Source organism: Choloepus didactylus, chromosome 17 (assembly GCF_015220235.1).
Source record: "Choloepus didactylus isolate mChoDid1 chromosome 17, mChoDid1.pri, whole genome shotgun sequence".
NCBI lineage: Eukaryota > Metazoa > Chordata > Mammalia > Pilosa > Megalonychidae > Choloepus > Choloepus didactylus.
The window spans coordinates 31,119,967-31,135,964 of NC_051323.1; the positions used below are offsets into that span (position 1 = coordinate 31,119,967).

At 36.8% G+C, this 15,998-nt stretch overlaps 2 protein-coding genes across 7 annotated transcripts in view; one reads left to right on the forward strand and one right to left on the reverse strand.

The window, feature by feature from the left end:
• Window positions 1–6,194, reverse strand: part of PEX13 (peroxisomal biogenesis factor 13) — a 43,845-nt gene extending 37,651 nt beyond the window's left edge. The window contains exon 1 of the mRNA XM_037807347.1: window positions 5,897–6,194. Within this exon, the coding sequence (XP_037663275.1) occupies window positions 5,897–5,988 (92 nt within the window). The 5' untranslated portion in view covers window positions 5,989–6,194. The remainder of the gene's footprint in view (window positions 1–5,896) is intronic.
• The window catches only part of PUS10 (pseudouridine synthase 10), a 109,559-nt gene continuing 99,087 nt past the window's right edge, over window positions 5,527–15,998 (forward strand). The window contains exons 1-2 of one of the 6 annotated variants that reach the window (XM_037807342.1): window positions 5,527–5,773; window positions 9,374–9,514. In XM_037807342.1, the coding sequence (XP_037663270.1) occupies window positions 9,389–9,514 (126 nt within the window). In that variant the 5' untranslated portion in view covers window positions 5,527–5,773; window positions 9,374–9,388. The other 5 variants (XM_037807346.1, XM_037807343.1, XM_037807341.1 and 2 more) reach the window with 5 other exon arrangements.

Sequence of the window (15,998 nt, forward strand, 5' to 3'; positions counted from 1 at the left end):
GAAATATAGAATGTAACCTTTGTGTCATTGTTGAATCTCTTGTACTTCGTAGCAGCGCTTAATGGGATTGCATAAAAGAATGTTCTTGTTCATGGGAAGTGTATACATGAATTATAGTGTATGTTCAAGGATGTGTGCAGCTAGCTCTCATATGTTCAGAAGACAGAGCAATAGATGATGGATGATAGGGAGGGAGGGAAAGAAATAGCTATGTGACAGGATGTTAAAGTTGGTGGATTGAGCTATCGGGGGAGGGGGGTCAGGGTATGATGGAATTCTTTGTATGGGGTTAGTATTGTTTTTGCAACTGTTCCTATAACTTCGAATTTATTTCAAAATAAAAAAATAAAAAAAATAAAAAATAAAACAAAATAAAACAAAACAACAAAACAAAAAAAACAAGCACACAAAATATATATAAATGGGGGGGATAAGGGGTATGGGATGTTTTGGGTGTTCTTTTTTATTTTTATAAATTGTTTTTTTTGGGGGGGTAATGAAAATGTTCTAAAATTGACTGGTGATGAATACACAACTATATGATGGTACTGTGAGCCACTGCTTGTATACTTTGTATAGGTTATATGGTGTGTGAACATCTCTCAATAAAATTGCACTAAAAAATAAGTGGACCTATATGATGACAAAACTATACAATTAAGAAAAAAGAGCAACATCAGAGAATACAAAGCAATCATAGGGGATCCAGATAATTGCGTTATTAGGCAGACTTTAAACAACAATGCTAACGTGGTCAAAGAAAAAAAGGCAAGATTGAGATGTTTTAGCAAAGAATGGAAACTATAAAAGCAGGGCCAAATGAAAATTCTGGAACTGAAAAAATAAACTATCTGAAATTAAGAACTCAATGACCAGTTTAATACTAGATTAGACATACCTGAAGAAAAATATCATTGAACTAGGAGACAGTTCAGAGGAAAATATCCAGAATGAAACATGAGAAACAAAAGGATAAATACAGAAAAGAGAGTAAGAAACAGTGTACAATCCATGGAACTACACTAAACAAACTGTGATACCTAAGTTAAACCATGGCCTTTAATTACTAGTACAACTATAAAAATATGCTACCATCAATTGTAACAAATGCTGCACACCAACACAAGGTGTTGGTGATGGGGTGGTGTACAGGAGACCTGTATTCTTTGCATGATTGTTTTGTAAATATACCACTTCTCTTTAAAAAAGAGAGAAAGAAACAGCATATGGTAAAATATAAGGCATGTATGTAATCGGAGTAAAAAAACTAAAGAGAAAATAGGACAAAAGCAATATTTGAAGAGAGAATGGCTGAGAAACATCAAGTCAGATTCAAGTATCCTATGAACCCCACCCAGAATAATACAAAGAAAATTATATTGAGTCCAATAAAGTATAATTGCTAAAAACCAAAAACAAAGAGGAAATCTTGAAAATAACCAGAGGAAAAAAAAGAGATTCCTAATTAACAGTGCTGAATGGTGCACGAGTGTGGTGGAAAGGGGAAGTTTAGAGTCATCAGAAGGAAAGTTGGAGGTTAAAACATATGAATGTATCACTGTGTAACTGTGGTGGACAATGCCCATGATTAACTGTACAAATATAAAAAAAGTTCTTTCATGAATTAGAGCTGATACATGACACTATTATAAGAAGTTAGTAATAGAGGGATATATGGGGAAAAAGTACCTATTGCAAACTATGGATAATAGTTAATAATATTTTAGTACTCTTTCATCAACAGTAACAAATGTACCATACCAAAACTATGGGTCAATAATATGGGGGAATAAGGAGTGTGGGAGGATTAGGGTTTTCTTTTTTATTTTTATTTCTTTTCTGGAGTAAGGAAAATGTTCTAAATTTGATCATGGGGCTGTATGCACAACTATGTGATGATAACGTGAATGAGTGGTTGTATACTTCGGATGGTTTCTATGCTGTGTGAATATATCTTAATAAAACTGCATTTAAAAATAATAAAAAAGAAATTCCTTTCAAGGGAGCAAGAATCAGACAGATATCTGAAACTGTAAGAAAGCTGCCAAAAACATACACTAAAAGGGATGCCAAAAAAAATCTGGATCATTTGATGACATTGTCGAGGCAGCAGATCTCTAGACTTCTTGTTAACTAAACAACAAATGTCTTCACAGCCCAAAGCACAATAAGTCAGATGTAGTTACTTGTAGCAGAAACTATTCCTGATATAATAATGTCTAGAAGGAATTCCAAAAGAAGAGAAAATACAGTGCTAAAACAATATTTCAAGGTAGAATTGGTGAGAATTTTTCCAAATCAAATAAGGACATGAATCCCCACATTCAACATTGTGGATACTGAGCAGGAAGAATATTTGTATGTCAGTCAGTCCAGATACAGCATAATAAAGCTACCAAGAAAAATACTATCTTTCTGTAAAGTATTAAAAATTAGACTCAATAAAAAAATTTCTGAGACTATAAAACTTTGATATAAAATCAGAAAAGTATAGTACAAAGAAAAATAAAACAGGCCAATTTCACCTAGGAATACATATGCAAAAGACTTAAATATTCAGCATGGTATATCTGAAAAATCACAACTAGGCAGAATTCATCGAAAAATTCAAGGATGATTCAATATAAGAAAGTTAATTAAACAATAAATCACGTTTTCATAGCAAAGGATAAATACATATAATTATCTCAACTGATGCAGAAGAATCATTCAATAACATTAAAAACTGTCATAATAAAAATCTTAGCAAGTTAGAGAAATAGAAGTTTGATAGGATACCTATCAAAAACAAAAAGCGAACTTCATACTTAATAGTAAGACTTCAGAAGCATTCCAAAGCCAGGACCAATACAAGAATGGTGGCTATCTATACTGGCTTATTTGCAAATGATAGGATCACCTATGTGGAATAAAGAGAATTTCAATCAAGCCATTAGAACAAATTAAGAGTCTGGCATTAGGCTGAATACAGTATGTATGTGTGTATGTATGTATGTATGTATGTATGTATTTATTTATTTATAAATGATTCTGGCACATCAACTCGAAAATGTAAAAGGGGGAAAAGAGCCCACTTACAACAGCAACTGAAAATATAATCTAGAAAGAAAAAAAAGATGAGAAAGGACTTTATGGAGATAATTCTAAAGCACAGTTCAAGGCAAAAAGATCAAAATTCTCATTAATTATATCTTATGCAATATTCAAGGGTGGAAAAACTTACTTGATTTATAAACTCAAAGCATTTCCAATAAAAATCCCAATAAGTCTTTTTAAAAAGGCTAAATGTAACAAAGGCAATTTTGAAGAAGAGCAAGGTGTGGTGACTCTTGACATACTAGGTATCAAAATTCATTATAAAACTCTGTATAATAGAGATAGTGTGGTGCCAGCCTGAGATTAAGTGGATAGACTAAAAGAACAGGTCAGAGAGAATCCCCAAAACAGAACCACGCACTTAGGAAAACATGATACAATACAGATATAATCATTAATTAGTATGAAATAGACTAATTCAATAAATAATGCTGGAACAATCCGTTATCCACAGGGGGAAAAAAATAGATTCCCCACTTCACATTGATTTTTGTGTAAGATAATCAATGAATTAAAGATACGAATGTGAAAAGCAAACCATTTAGAAGCTACAGAACATTTAAAATATAGAGAAACATTTTCCAAATCTGGGATAGGAAGGATTTCTTAACCAAAAAATCCTATTTTGTTTGTGCATAAAACAGCACAAACCTAATATGGCAATTTTGACTATATTAAAAATTAAAAACCTCTGTAAAACAAAAACGAACACAAATATAAATAAAGTGAAAAGACAAGTAATAGACTGAAAGATATTAGCAGAGCATATAAACAAAATGATTAACATCAACAATAAGCAAAAATAAAGCCAATAGAATAATGCGCAAAAGATATCAACAGAAAAAAACTCAGATAGCTAACAAACATTCAAAAAGATGCTAAGTCTTATAATTAATCAGGAAAAGTGCAAATTAAAGATGAAATACTATTTCACATACATTAGATTGGTAAATACAGTACTGAAAAATAACATTCCACTGTTGGTGAGGTGGTGGAGAAACAGGACACCTTCCCAGCTAACGGAAATGTAAATTGGTTTACAACCACTTTGGGGAGCAACCTAGCAATACTTAGTACTTGAAGATAAGCATGTCCTTTCACCAAGCAATTGCACTCCCAGTAGCACCTTGGAAAACCTCTTGGAAATGTGCACAAGGAAAACCGGTACAAGAATGTTAAAGCAGTACTGTTTTGGGTTTTTGTGGGGTTGAGATATTACATACTTTTAATTATGGTTCCCTTGTAATTGTGTCTCATGACAAGTAAAAATACTCAACTATGTAAGTATCCAAAAATTACAGCACTGTTTTTAATATAAAAAAAAAATTGATAACCTAATGCCCAACAGATAAAGGTTATTTTTATATAGTAGAATATCCTACAGCAATTAAAATGCACTACAGCTATATGTATCAACAACATAAACTTTAGAATACATATCTAGTGGAAAAACATTTTGCAAAATGATAAAATTTACAGATTGAAGGTATTTTTTTAAAGTTTCAAACATAATAAACATAACATAAAAAACGTACACAAACACAAGCACTAAAGTATAAAAGCATTATTGAGTACAAATATACCAAAATAGGTACAGTAGTTACCGCCAGTAAGAGGAAAAGAAAAGTGGGAGAGTTTAACTCCTCCTCTAATTTTTATTTAAAAAAAAAAAGATGTAAATCAGGCAAAACGTTAAAAATTTCTTAAAGCTGGGTGGTGAATACACAAGTGTTTATTATCTTACTCTGTACAAGTCTCTGTATTTAAAATGTTTCATAATGAAAAAAGTGAGAAAATGGTTAATTTTACATAACAGAACTTTTAACAGATGCAAGAGCAGTCCAAAAAAGGGGAAGAACTACTCATTAAAAAGAGAGCAGAAAGTGTCACCACAATTTAACAGCATAATTAAAGCTTATTACTTGTTATGTATCTATCATTATTAAATTAAGTAGCTACTGTGTGCAAGCATCTTAGCGTTTAATAAAGGATGACTTTAGAACCTAGCAGAAATACATTACAATATACTGGGTGTTAGAAAAACCTACTATAGTAGGTGATATGACATTCGAGTCTCAAAACCTGAACTGAGGTATCCAGAAACACCCAATGCAAAACACGTAAGGCCATGAAACATAAAACTGTACATTTTAACCTTTTTTGAGTTGTGGACTCTTTTATAATGATTAAAATAAGCAAATACTATAGGCCCTAGGAAAAAAATACAATTTTACACACAAAGGCCATCGGGCCTCAGATTTAGATCTGCTTTAAAGTTGCTTATCCAAATCTCAATACGAAACACTAGCCGAGTTATGCTGGATCAGAACGCAAAGCGCATTGGCGTGGAATCGAGTTGCGTAAAAGTGACCTTTTGGGCTTTCACCGACTTATTGAGGGTTGTTAAAAGCTTTTACGTGACTTTGCGTCCTACAATGCCGGGGGCTGGGCAACTGCCGCTCTTCGCTGCTACAGTCTGAAACTCTAAAGCTTTAAAGGGCCGGCAAAAAGAAAGGGGCAAGAAACCGTCCTCTTTCTTTCAGGCGCCGGACCCTGGAGAGGCGCCCGAGAACTCCCCCAAAATGTCGCTGCCGAATGCTGCCGGCACGGGAACAGCTGTTTGACAACGAAATTCCCCTTGTCGGCGTCCCGGGGCTCCTCTTCGCTACCGCCCCAGGTAAAGTTGGAGCTTACTGAGGCGGGGGAGGGGACACTCCTCCCCAACGGCCTCAACCACTTCCCACCAAGTCCCAAAGGTCTGGTCCCGTCAAACTCGTGACACAAAAAATCCCATACTCACTGGAAAGTGGAGCCGGGTCCTGACCCCGGCCCGGCCCCGGGAATTCGGCGGGTCTCCCACGGTTTCGGGGGAGGCGGCGGCTGGGACGCCATCTCCTCCGCCTCTGCTCGGCTCCCGCTCTGCGCCTCGACAGTCCAGGCCGAGGTCCACTAGCTCCGCGCACGGCAGGCATGATAGGATGAACGCCGAGCCCTCCACTTCGCCCACTCCTGCAGTCAGAACAAGGCTTGAGGTATTTTGCCAACGGGGTCCAGTGGGCGGGAGGATGTCACTAACCCCTGGAAGGAAACGCTCTGGTTTTGTTTGCTCTAGAAAGAGTTTTTATTCTAAACCCCAAGGTGAGGGCACATCGATATTTCTGGCTGCGGCTACAATTCCCTACATATCAGAATTCCCCTAAGCTGCGCTGGAGCCTGTGCTTTGCAGACCCGGGAATTGCTCCACGCAGCCCTACATCGGCGGTAGGTGGAGGGTGTTGCGACAGGCCTGGCAGTTTTACAGATCCCCATACAAACTACAGGGGAAAGTCCGTTCAGTCTTCGCGAGAGGAGGCTGGTACTTTTCGTTCTAAAGCTCTGGTTTCCTCGGGGAACAGAATTGCTAGATGCAATAGGTGCGTTTGCTTAATGTTCCTACTTCCCTCTGAGGAGCGGAAGGGGTTAAATCTCAGTCTCCATCGCCGTGCGGGAGAAGGTGAGGCGGGGAGGTCTGAGGTGAGGGGTCTGGAAGCTGTGTAAAAGGGGTGTAGATGGAGGAGTCGTTTCCCTCCTGTTGGAGCGACTTTGTTAGCAAGGAGAAGGTGAGTGGGAATTTTCCGGGACCTGGCCGAAGGGGGACAGGGAAGGCTTGCTTGGCAAAAAGAGAGAATCGAAGTTAGACCTTGGGATGAACTTCCATTGTCCAAGGTAGTTTCCACAGCTGAGTATATCGGTAGCCCCATAAAGTTGTGAATGCCTCCTTCCCTGGACGTGATCACCCGCCTCTCCCCATCCCACGGGAAGAACGACACCTTTTAATATGGGAATGAGTTTTAAAAGATCTCAGTATGTGGAACTCAGACCGGTCACTTTACTGGTTTTTCGCTTGCCTTGCTCCTTCCTTCCTTTGCGAAGAACGGTTGTTGTAATCGTCCAAGAAGGTGAAAACCCCTCTCCTCCGGTAAACCAGAGACTAGGCTAGTTATCGTTGGTTAGTGGGGAAGGGACTCGGTCCCCTTAGAGACCCTTGCATGTGGGAGGCAGTTCTGTTGCAGCGACCTTGATCCAGAGTTCTTTCTGTAAAACAAACACGTAAACAAAACAGCAAAAGTCCTGACAAAGGCAACCAACAATGAAATGGTATGCATTTCTCAAGACATGTTCCCAAAGATAATAATATAATATGGAACAGCTGACTTCTAGTATCTTATGAAATCCTATCATTTCAGGGTGAAACATCATCAAGGTGAAACAATCAAATTTAAAGACATAACGTTTCTTCTTAATGTTAATGTGCTTGAGAAATCGCTAGATTGTTGCTAGGTAAAAATGATCTGGAGAGGTTTTTTAAGTTCATAACTTAATTATTAAACACATGCACATTGAGGTTTTTTTGTGTGTTTTTGTTTTGTTTTGTTTGTTTAAAGAACCTCTTCAGATTATTCATGACCAGACATTTTGTAATTCTGAACAGGTTTGGAAACATTTCAGAGCCAAGAGATTATGTCATTTATTGACTTTGTATGACACCTTTATTCTTGTGAACCTTTTGGAGAAATGAAAATTTGGTCTTTAAGCCATGGGAAAGAGATAATATATTTTAGTGTAACTTTAAGTCCCCAGAGAAATCTTCCCAACAAGTGTCCTTTAAGCATTTACTCATTGATTATTTGCTGGAGGGAGGGTGTATTTCTTTCTCTTCCTGGGTTAAAGATTAATTCTGAATTAAATGAAATCCTGGACCTTACCTGATAGAAAGGAAGAGGAAAGAAAACTTAAAATACTAAGTGAGAAAGAAAGTTTCTCTGTGACAGAATGTGGTCAGAGGTGCACTTTAAATGTTCATCCCTTCCTGTCCACCAAACTAGCTATTAAATGGGTTGGGGCAGGGAAATTCAGATAACTTGTAAATAATAATAATAATTTGACCACACAGAGGTTCATTATGTAAAGAGTGTTCTTCACATTTTCTGTGTACTTTCTTGAAAATACTACAGAGCCCAAGTTTACTTATGCAATCCTAAATCAGTGTTTCCCAATCCTGGTATCTCAAAGTTCTCGCTGGTGTGTCTGGTTAAGCATGGTTTTCTTATCCCTGTCAACTCATGTATTCACCTGAACTAGAACCCAGCCAGTACCAATCTGTTTTTTGTAGTGAAGGGTTCTATAGAACTATAAACATGTCTTCCTCATTTTTTGTCAAGGATCTACTTTTCTTGGTAGGTAGCCACAAACATTTAGAAATTCCTAAGTGGGTAGAATCATGTAAGAATCACATCTTTATAGTAAGGTTTTGGTAAGCACTTCACCCTTAAACAAATTTTAAGTGAGTTCATTTGAATTATGAAACTGCACAAATTAAAATGTGCCACAGCCTTTTATCGTGATCACAGTTATTCCATGCCACAGCATTGCCACGTAGTCATTGTTTTATAAAATATTGCCAGTTTCTCGTTCTTCACTACTCTGAAGATGTTCTATTTTTGACAAATATAAGTGCTTAGGAATTTAGTATTTAGTACCCCTCCCTTTTGGCAACAAGTATCTCGGATTTCTTTTTTTAAGAGAGTTTATTGAAATTGCAAATAGTAGCAACTTGTTTTCTTTAGACAAATAATTAACTCTCAAATATTTTTATACTTAACTTGTTTTTGATGGAGGTTTTCCTTATGGATGAAAGGAGCAGATTTTTCTCATTTTGCTAATAGTTGAATCATTTAGCTAAAACTGCAGCAAAGCAAAAGTGATGTTTTTGGATCAAGTGATCAATTTTCAAAATATTTGACTGCTTAACTATCATTAAGATTAGTCAACTTTTATATTATATAAACTGATCTGCTTATTTTTTTCTAGTGATCTCATTTTTAATTTCTAATAGGGCAAGCTTAATGAATTAACTACTTTGCATTCTCAGACAATACTGAATGGTACAAAATACAAAGCATGATTTTCATTCTATACACTTGTATGCATTCCCCTCCTCAGAGGCAATCACTCTCAATTATTTTTATTTCTTTTGATCAACTTATAGTCATACATTTTACCATAATCAAGAATGCTAAACTAAATTCTTGACAATTAGAAACCTTAACTGATCCATCTTATAAATTTCCTTCAAGTTTTTGTTTTAGAATATGTATATAATAAAAGGGGCATTATTGGAGAGTATGAAATAATGTTTCTTAGATAAAAGTTGTTTTTATCCTTAAAGGTGATAACATGTTTGTCTGTGAAAGTAAAATATAAGTTGCTTATTAGTTTTACTCTTTTTTCTTTTTAGTTATACTAATTCAATATGTTTCCATTGACTGAGGAAAACAAACATGTGGCCTGGTTGTTGCTTAGTACTGGTACCTGTCCAAGATGTATCTTCAGATTCTGTGGTGTGGATTTTCATGCACCTTACAAACTTCCCTACAAGGTATTTTCATTCTTGTAATTTTTAAAATGTTCTCTATATTTTACATGAATACCTGTACATTTGAGAGCAAGTATCATAACTCTTCATTAAATTAAAAAATAAAAACTGTAATAAAATAATTTCTGATAATGGTTGTTTTGGAATTGCCATTACCTTAAAAAAATTAGTCTCACAAATGCAAGTCCCTTTTTCAGTGATTATATCTAACATTTATTTTAATGGAATCATTGTGGAGCAATTTTTTAGTATATTTAATGTCCATATAGACCTTTCCTATAGGGTATCTAGGCAGAATATCACAAAATAGTGCTCCTCACCAGATGTTAGTATGATTTTACTGGTTAGGGTGATGAGCATGGAGTCTTCTATTAAGTAGAAGCAAAATTTAAAATTGTGCCCTTAAAGAACTACTGATTGTTTGTGTTGCCTTTTTATTTTTCTGTTTTCTGTATTACCATTTGATTTACAAATTAATTAGAATTAAGGTATTTGGAATATGTTAGAAGTAAATGCTTATAATTATTACAGCTATTAATAACAAAAATGATACTCAGAGATCTCTGACAGTCATGGTAATACATGGAGACCTTTGACATTTATTGTCAGAAGAAGGGTGTGCCGGTTTGAATGTATTATGTCCCCCAGAAAAAGCCATATTCTTTGATGCAGTCTTGTGGGGCAGATATAATAGTGGGGATTAAGTTGGAATGTTTGGATTCGGAGATGCACCCCACTCAACTGTAGATGATAACTGATGGGATATTTCCATGGAGGTGTGGCCCCGCCCATTCGGGGTGGGCCTTGATCATTGGAGCCATATAAATGTGCTGACTCAAAGAGACTGAACGGAGTGCAGCTATGAGTGACGTTTTTAAGAGGAGCAAGCTTGCTAGAGAGGAACATCCCAGGAGAAAGCCATTTTTTGAAACCAGAACTTTGGAGCAGACGCCAGCCATGTGCCTTCCCAGCTAAGAGAGGTTTTCCGGACGCCATTGGCCATCTCCAGTGAAGGTACCCGATTACTGATGTGTTACCTTGGACGTTTTGTGGCCTTAAGACTGTAACTGTGTAGTGAAATAAACCCCCATTTTATAAAAGCCTATCCATCTCTGGTGTTTTGCATTCTGCAGCATTAGCAAACTAAAACAGAGGGACACCTATTACCACCTTTAGGAGAGGGATCGCACCTCATGGAAGGTAACAAACAGCATACCAAGGCCTGCCACTAGAAATGGCAGTCCTAGGGTCCCTACCCACTCCATGGTTTGCAGGCATCAGGGTTGCCAGCAAAAGCATGATTCACACAGACACTGGATGGAACAACATTTACTCACATAGAAAAGTGACAAAGCACTACTAGCTTCAATAGTGGGTGCAGGTCCTCATGGCCAGCAGGTCTCAATCCCAGGCCATGCAGGGAGATGATCTGTGTACAACCCTCTTTTTCAATAGTGGAGGGATACCACTCTCTCCCCACCAGAAACAGATATAGCAGCAGGGGTGAGCTGAGTGCCATAAAACATACATACTTTACATAGTGGGTCTCCAATGGATATTTACAATGGACAAAAGGGAAAGGGATATGCTAGGAGGCCACTTTTTGCTAGGGGATGAGTTTTATCTCCAGGCATCCCAAGAAAGGAGTCAGCCCACATTCACTGTCTGTCCTAGACACCAGGCCAACACATCTCGTCCCCAGCACAGAATTTATTTGTAGGTCACAGGGAAAGACTACAGGCCTTGCTCATACTATCCCCTATGTATAAAATACTTTCACTCAAAATATATAACATGTAGTTGTGAAATATGTTTGATCCTAATAGTGACAATGTTTTCAGAGAGGGTATAGTTTTTTTAATAAACTCTGTGTGTGTGTGTGTGTATGTATGTATCAATCTTCTCATAATTTTAAAAAAATTACCCAGGAGTTATCAATAATAGTCATTTTTCCTTACCTAATTAGTTGTTTCTTAGAAATAATAATAATACCCAGTATTCATTTAGCATTACTATATATGTCAGGCTTTCATATAATCCTCACAATAACCTATTAGGTAAATATATACTATGATTGTTCTATTTTCAGATAAAGAAACTGAGGCACAGAGGGGTTAAGCAGCCCGCCCAAAGTTAGACAGCTATTAAGTGAGCAAACAAGGATTTGGACATCAGATTCCAAAGTCTAGGATTTAGAGCTAGAAGACATGGGTTTGAATCCCAGTTCTACCACTTTCCAGCTTCAGTTTGTCCTGAGGACTGAGAGGCCCCTTGCAGACAGCTGGGACAGTATGAGAAACAATTTAAGTTGCCTTCATTAAGTCACTCAGAAGAGCACCCAGGACAGGGAGGAAGACTATGTCAAAGAGAGTAAAGGGAGCCTTCACTCAAATTCCTGTAAAATGTAAACAGGTAATTCCTAAGGCCTTTAGCGCACTAGCCCAGTGAAAGAAGCAGGCTCCCTTTTTAAGCTATACTTAGGCTCAGATAAGACAGAGGGGATCCTGCACTACCCAGTTGCCTTGAGCTGATCTTCTTGATAAGAGGACTAAGCTCCGAAGGAGACCACTAGCCAAAGCAAAGCCGAATTGCAAATATAGTAAAAGGTGCTTTTATCCTTGATTTGTTTATTTTTATTAGCTCCTGGCATTCAGGAAAATCCTATCACATATCAATAGCCAGATACAAATTTTGTAGGACCTTTTGATGAAGTTACTTCAGTTAAGGTATGGTCCACCTCAATCAGGATGGGTCTTAATCCTATTACTGGAGTCCTTTATACACGGAATGGTATTCAGACACAAAGAAAACTATAGAGGTTGCAGTCAGAAGGTGAACATCAGTGGAACCCTGAAGAGAAGGCAAAGACCAGGAGATTCCACCATGTGCTTTGCTATATGACAAGCTAAGGACCAATGATTGCCAGAAGCCAGCCCCAGACCGCCAGTCTTCAGGGAGAAAGCATCACCTTGATGATGCCTTGATTTGGACTTTTTTCCAAACTCAAAGCCACGAGCAAATAAATTCCCATTGTTTAACCCAGCTCATTTCATGCTTTTTGCTTGAACAGCCCAGGAAACTAAAACAGTGGCCCATCCAAAGAAACAAGATAAAAATCCAGAAACTATCAATTAAGAGAACAAAACTTTGGACTTACTGGACAGAGACTTTAAAATTGTGAATTTCAGTATGCTTAAGGAGATAAAGGAAACCAGGAGATAGAACTAAAGGATATGAGGAAAACAATGAATGAACAATATGGGGATTTATTCAGAGAAACACTAGAGTTGAAGAGCACAACAGAATTGAAAAATTTCTGAGATGTTTTTAACAGATTGGAGGTGGTAGAATTAAAAATAAGTAAACTTGGAGACAAGACATCTGAAATGAGTCAGGCTGAGGAACAGAAATATAAAAGAATATTAAAGAATGAAAGGAACCTAAGTGACCTGTGGGACACTGTTCCAGTTTGCTAAGGCTGCTGAAATGCAGTATACCAGAAATAGTCTAGCTTTTAACCATGGAGATTTATTAGGTTTTCAATTCTAAGGCCATGAAAAATGTCCAAATTAAGGCATCAACAAGAGATACCTTTTCTGAAGAAAGGCTGCTGGTATCTGGAGTTCCTCTGTCACATGGGAAGGCACGGGGTTATGCCTGCTGGTCCTTTTCTGCTGGGTTCTCTGTCACATTGGAAAGCACATGGTCAGAGTCTGCTAATCTTCTCTCCTGGGTTTAGCTTTCAGCTCTTGGTTTCAATGGCCATCTCAGCTCCTATGGGTCCTTCCTTAGCATCTCCAGGGCATTTCTCCCTGTGCTGTCTCCAAACTGCTCTCCTCTTTTATCCTCATAAAGAGCTCCAGTGAAGAATTAAGACTCTCCTTGAATTGTGTGGGTCACATCTCCATGGAAACAAACTAATCAAAAGATCCCACCCACAATATGTGTGCGCCCACAAAAATGGATTAAAATAACATGGCATTTTCTGGAGTCCAAACCAAGGCATCTTCAAGGCATGTTTTTTTTCCTGAAGACCAGCTGCCAGTGATCCTTAGCTCCTTTGTCACATGGCAAGGCAAATGGTGGCATCTTCTGGTTTCTCCTTTCTCTTACAGGTTTCATTGCTTTTAGCTTCTTGTTTCCATGGCTTTCTCTCTCTGTATACATTCCATTTATAAAGGACTCCAGTAATAGGATTTAAGACCCATCCTGAATGAGGTGTGCTACACCTTAACAAAAGTAGCCTCATCAAAAGATCCTACCTACCATGGGTTTACACCCACAGGAATGGATTAGACTTAAGAACATGTTTTTCTGGGGTACATACAGCTTCAGACCACCACAGTCCACCCTCTGGACCCCAAAAAGACATGTTCTTTCCACATACAAAATACATTTTTTCCATTGCAATATCCCGAAAGCCTTAAGTCATTTCAGTTACAATATTAAGTACATGACACCAATCCTGCTCAAACTGTTCCAAAAAATTGAAGAGGAGGGAACACTCCCTAACTCATTCTGAAGCCAACGTCACCCTCATCCCAAAGCCAGATACAGACACCACAGGGAAAGAAAACTACAGACCAATAACCCTTATAGATGGAAAGGTCTTCAACAAAATACTAGTAAATCAAATCCAACAGCACGTCAAAAGAATTATGCACCATGATCAAGTGGGATTTATCCAGTTATGTAAGGCTGGTCAGCATAAGAAAATTGATAATGTAATGCACACATTAGCAGAACAAAGTAAAAGAACCATAATCTTCTCAGTTGAAGCAGAAAAGTCATTTGACAAAATCCAGCATCCCTTCTTGATAAAAACACTTAGAAAACTAGAAACAGAAGGAAGTGTCCTCAATATGATAAAGGGGATGTATGAAAAACCCACAGCCAGTATCAAATTACCATATGACCTAGTAATCCCACTTCTAGATATATACCCGAAAGAATTGAAAACGGAAACCAGAACAGATATTTTCACACCAAGGTACATTGCGGCATTATTCACAATTGCCAAAAGGTGGAAGCGATTCAAGTGACCATCAGTCAATGAATGGTTAAATAAAATGTCACATATACATACAGTGGAATATTATTCAGCATAAAAAGCAATGAAGTTCTGATACATACAACAATATTGATGAACCTTGAAGACATGTTGAGTGAAATAAACCAAACAAAAAAAGATAGGTAGCATGTGATCTCACTGGTATGAAATAATTGGAATAAGGAAATTCAAAGAGTCAGAATTTAGAATATAGGCCAGTGATCAGGGTTGTGGTAAGAATGAAGAATAAATGCTTAGATTGTACAGAGTTTCTATTTGGGTTGATCATCAAGTTTTGGTGATGGATGGTTGTGATGGTAGCATATTGTGAACTTAATTTGTAGCACATGAATTATATATTTGAATGGGGTTATAAGTGGAAATTTTAGGTTGTATATGTGTTAGTAGGATAGAAATTAAAAACAGATATACAGAATTGTACAATACAAAGAGTAAGACCTACTGTACGTGATGGGCTATAGTTAATAGTACAGTTATGAAAAGTTCTTTCATGAATTGTAATAAATGTACCACACTAATGCAAGGTGTTTATAGGGTGGTATGCAGGAACTCTATTTTATGCATGGATTTTCTGTGAACCTGCAACTTCTCTGATAAAAAAAAAAAATTAGATGGCAATTATTTGGGTAAATATTTTTAAATTTTTATCTGTTCTGTTCGTGTAACTATATATGTACACAAAAGTATGCATATGCATACCCACATACATGTGCTATGTTATACTGACATCGGTATTATGTAATCATACACATGTATTTGTGGGTCATAACATACTTATATGTGTGTGTGAGTATCTCCCTTTCAAGGATAAAATAAGAGCTAATGTCACAATAAAACTAAATACAGTTGCCTTGAGTTACAGATTTCTCTGTTTAGAGTCAGTAAATCATAATTTGAGTAAATTTCTAAAGGATATTCATTCAACAACTGAATAATAAAACCTGTGTAATTTGGCAAAATAGAGGAAAAATCCTCTGAGTATTTGGATAAGTGGAATATCTGAACTACGTGCCAGAAATTAAGCAAACCAGGATGTAGTAGACCGCTTTTTCCATTTAATCCACATTAATGATTTGTAATCATAGTGCCAAATTTCAGCATGGTTAACATCTGTTTACTTTTGTTTGGTAAATTATCTCCTTGAGTTTATTTTACTTTTCTAATCTCTGTCTAGTTGTTCTGATTTCACATTAAATAAACTTTGTATTCTGAAATTTAGTAATTGTTATATAATCAAATAATCTAATGAGGAGGGAAATTCAGTTTGTATTTTCATATGTTAATAATTAGAATTGAACTTTATGTTTTTACTGTGATTAGCAAGTGAATGACTCCATTAAAGAACTACAAACCAAATTAATTAATGCATTTGCTAATGGAGCCTTTGTAACTTAGATTTAGGCCTTTAATTTCACT